The sequence below is a fragment of the Eucalyptus grandis genome, chromosome 7 (assembly GCF_016545825.1).
Source record: "Eucalyptus grandis isolate ANBG69807.140 chromosome 7, ASM1654582v1, whole genome shotgun sequence".
NCBI classification, from domain to species: Eukaryota; Viridiplantae; Streptophyta; class Magnoliopsida; order Myrtales; family Myrtaceae; genus Eucalyptus; species Eucalyptus grandis.
Window position 1 is genome coordinate 28,820,129 of NC_052618.1, and position 4,049 is coordinate 28,824,177.

The 4,049-nt window shown below is 42.8% G+C and overlaps 1 protein-coding gene across 1 annotated transcript; it reads right to left on the bottom strand.

Annotated features, from left to right (window-relative positions):
* Positions 1-466: 466 nt before the first annotated feature.
* LOC104453232 (transcription factor HRS1) lies at positions 467-3,208 on the bottom strand. The gene is made up of 5 exons (XM_010067755.3): positions 2,750-3,208; positions 2,195-2,445; positions 1,693-2,086; positions 1,290-1,366; positions 467-1,069 (listed from the first exon to the last, which is right to left on the bottom strand). Exons 1-5 carry the CDS (start codon positions 2,961-2,963, stop codon positions 782-784), a joined length of 1,224 nt encoding a protein of 407 aa, XP_010066057.1. The 5' UTR covers positions 2,964-3,208; the 3' UTR covers positions 467-781.
* Positions 3,209-4,049: the final 841 nt, after the last annotated feature.

Here is a 4,049-nt window from a genome sequence, read left to right on the forward strand (position 1 = left end):
ATTCCATCATCATCATTGACATTCTTAGCAGGCGCTCGCTCACATCATGCCATGTACAACTCAAGATTCTGCATTTCCAGGAAAGAACCAATGAGAACTGGCCCAAAAGGGAGATAAAAGACAATTTCACAGCTTGGGACTATAAGCTCTCTCTTGACTTTTGCATAATTAGGTGTGAAAATAGGACTCAGATCTAACTTTTCCCTTGGAAAGTTAGCTGCAACATTCTGAATTTCTCTTTCTTTTTCTTTTTCTTTTTCTCAAGTGTTTCCATCATTTTCATGGATGATCAGCAAAACCCACCTTCTCAATTGAGCTGTGCTAATCCTTATTCTTTCTCTATGATATAATATAACTTTTGAAACCAAGAAGACAAAACCATCCATAGTGCTCTTCTGATGAGAAGAATGCTAAAGTCACCATCTTTCTCAATTCAAGCAGAGAATGGTAGGTGACACATATCTCAGATCTCACAAGGAAACAGATCATTTACTGATTCAGAATGCATACATAGATGGTAAGATCGAAGATGAATAAAATCGCCTCAACTTCTTTCATATATGCTCTTACAACAGTTTTCTCATAGCAGTAGCGAGTAAAAGCAAAAACTCAACGGAGTTCAGGATATAACAACAAAAGAAAAAAGAAAGCTACCTCTGCAAAATTTCGAAGCCTCTCATCTCAGCTGAGATACTTCTACTTTTTATGTATGATCCGTTATTCATAGATACTAAGTCCCGTATAATTCTTATCTGCAAAAACTCACTGCCCATGAAACTCTCTATACATCAACTTTACCGGGTTTGTTAACATGGCTTTTCCAGCTATAACATTCGGACTTCTCATCTTCGTCATCCTCCATGCTGTTTCCTCCGGTGGTTGAGGTAGTAGCCCCCATGCTTCCGCCCAACTGGAGTGGACCTTGTGGAGAATCAGATTGTGAGCTACTTCCTTTTGGAGAGTCGCCATACTGATCCGGGGATAACCATAAACCCCCCAAAACGGCAACTGATTGATCTGCAGGGGAAGATGTAGCAGACGAAATTCTCCGAGTATGAAGCCTGTATTTCTGTAAGAAGAGAAATCTAAAATCAGTCTTGATCATCAAAAGAAGAATTTGACAAGAACAGAAGTCCATGTTAGAATATTCAATCAGACTGTAGCTGGTAAATAACGTAAGCAATTGTTGGGAATTTACTTGAGCACCTTGATTTCTCATACTATGTCAAGTAGATGTTTGAAACATCATCAAGAACACAAAAGGATATGGGATCTTGTGAGGAACTCACTTGCAAATGACTTTTCACTTCATCATTGGTCAGGCCATCGACCTGCATAAGTTCTCTAATCTGCTTCGGAGTAGCCACTGCAAGCATCGAGTAGATTCATATTAGAACATGGTGAGGAAAAACACATGGGTTAACGGCAAGACCAATCATCTATCTCTGCAAATTCTCATTCTATTATTCCAAACTACCAAACGAAAAAAAGAGATAGTCCAGATGCCACGAAAACCAAAAATCTATGTCCAATGCAGATTCAATCTTCATCAATGCATAATTTACCAGCAGAAATGGTAAATTCACAGAAACATTAAAGACTGCACCATAAGTCTAGCTCTCTTTTGTCAGCTAAGGAGTTGTACGAATATCAGAACAAGGATCAAATACAACTCCATATTCAAAGTCTAACCTTGTGAGCCCCCGAGTTGTTGCAGGGCATTGACGAACCGCCTGTGCAACTCGGGAGACCAGCACCTTCTCTGCTTCCTTGCATTCTGCTGTGGAGGCTGATGTCCTCTGCTCGGTAAATTCGACTGAACGGTGTGGGCAGGGGATGGAATCAATCTCCCACATCCTGTCCTGGCGTCGGTACAAAATGACTTTTCCCTCGGATTCTTGATCCCAGAAGAGAGAAGCGAGAGGCCTTGAACAGGCAATTTCATTTTCTCCTCCTGGGCTGAAGCGACCGGGGTCACCGAAAAAGGCGAGTACCCCTTGAGTTGCACAAATGGCCTCCCCCCATTTCTCCCTTTACATGTCTCAAGTATATCTTCCGTTGCAGAGAGAGTCTGTGCCTGATTTGCCTGGGTAAGAAATTACTAATTAGATCTTCTACCTTTTCGACAACAGATTTCGCAACAGTTGATCAACACACACTTTCGCATTATCAAGTGTTATTTTGCTTTTTTTACCGTGGTTTCTAGTTTGAGTTCTTGTTTAAGGTCAGGAGAGTGAACGGCGGAGGGACTACTATCCGTGTTCCAGAGCTGGACGGAGCTCATCCAGTTCTTCTTATCTCTAGAATCGTCTGTCTCTTTCTTTAATTCGAGCTTTTCGTCGTCTTCATCTTTGTCCTTCTTCAGTGGGATGAATTCCTCCAGTACGGGCTGAGCGCTCGTCGGTGCAGCGCATTGCTCCGACTCCATTTTCAATGCCGAAATAGCTACCGAAGATAATCAAACACAAACAACCCCTTGAAATCAGCCAGAGGACAGAGACAGTGACAGAGAAAAGTAAAGGAAGGAAACGAAGAGACGGATAGAAGCTGCGAATCAGAAACCAAAGAACACATATGAATCCGACAAGCTCCCATGAATCAAACCCATCGAAGAAAAGGAGCGAGAAACTCCCATCGAACACCTCCATTGCAAATCAAATCGATGGTTCTCGATCCCGAACGAGCAGAATCTTCGAAACCCACGAAAAAAAAAGAAGAAAAAAAAGGAAAAACGAGGTCAGATACGAACCGTCCTTCAACAACAGCATGCAGAGCGGGAGCTCGCGCTTGAAGGCGTCGATCTTGTGCATCTCCTCCTGCAGCCTGGCGACGTAACCATCGAGCCTGGACGACCTGGCGCGGGCGTCCCCGATGGCGGACACCTCCCGGAGGAGATCCCCGATCGTCGCCGGCACGAACGACGGCCTGAAATCCAAGCTCAGCTCAGGTGGGATCGACCCCATTGGCCCCTTCCTTCAGCTCGGATCGTCTTCAGATACTGCGGTCGTCTCCTTGGATGGCGTTTACGCAGGCCCGAGAGAGAGATAGAGAGAGAGAAGGAGAGGGAGGGGAAGAGGGATTGGTGGTGAATATATATATTTACAGATGCATGTATTTATGAACAGGAAGAGAGAGGGAGATAGAGAAGATTGGCGGAGAAGATTCTGTTCGTGGGAAGAGAGACGCTGTTTCAAAAGAGAAAGAAAGAAAGAAAGAAAGAAAGGAAACACCCACGCGGCTCCTCGCGTATTTTATCCACCCACCCACGCCCAGCGCACGAACACGCTATTTCTCGCATTCTCCGGTCCAGGATTTTTCTCAAGGCCAGCCCGTTCCCATTCCTCCCGTACGTTGAGCGTGCGGAATACTCGAAACCGACATACCGACTAGGGTTTTTGGGATGAGGATTAGAGATAACTAGATGGGTTTTAATAAGTTTTGAAATTTTGGAGATGCTGGGCTAGTACCAGTTGATTGGTTCGATAATGGGTAAGTTGCAGATCGTGTAGATTTAGAATCTAGAATCAACCTGTTAGGATTAGTTTCTAATTTTTAGAATCAAGAGTTGATCTTGGAACTGGCTCGGAATCGTCCGTGTGGGTTCCTTTTCCGAAACTAGCTAGACTTTTTCTTTTCTTTTTCAATTTACTACGTTGACCAATTTACTGTATGGGCTAAACATAAATACAATTTTTCCAACTCAAGATAATATGTCAAACATATTCAATTTCAGTAATATTTTCTATTTTAGGAAAAGAATAAAGAAACTTATATAGGGTTACAGTCAAATTGATTGAAAACTAATTTGATTTAAGGTTTCACCATGGAATCAACCTTGTAAGTTTCATATTCCAAGTTTCTAAGTAGAACTGGGTGGTTCGAGGTATAGAACAGGAACTAGATTGGTCAATGTCAATTTCTAATCTTTGGATTAGGGAATTAGATCAATCTCCTTGTACTCGGGTCTTGAATCGGTCAGATAAGGTTGGTTCTTGGATTCAACTATCCTAGTTGTTCACCAAGGAACAATCAGAGATCACCTTTCGAGG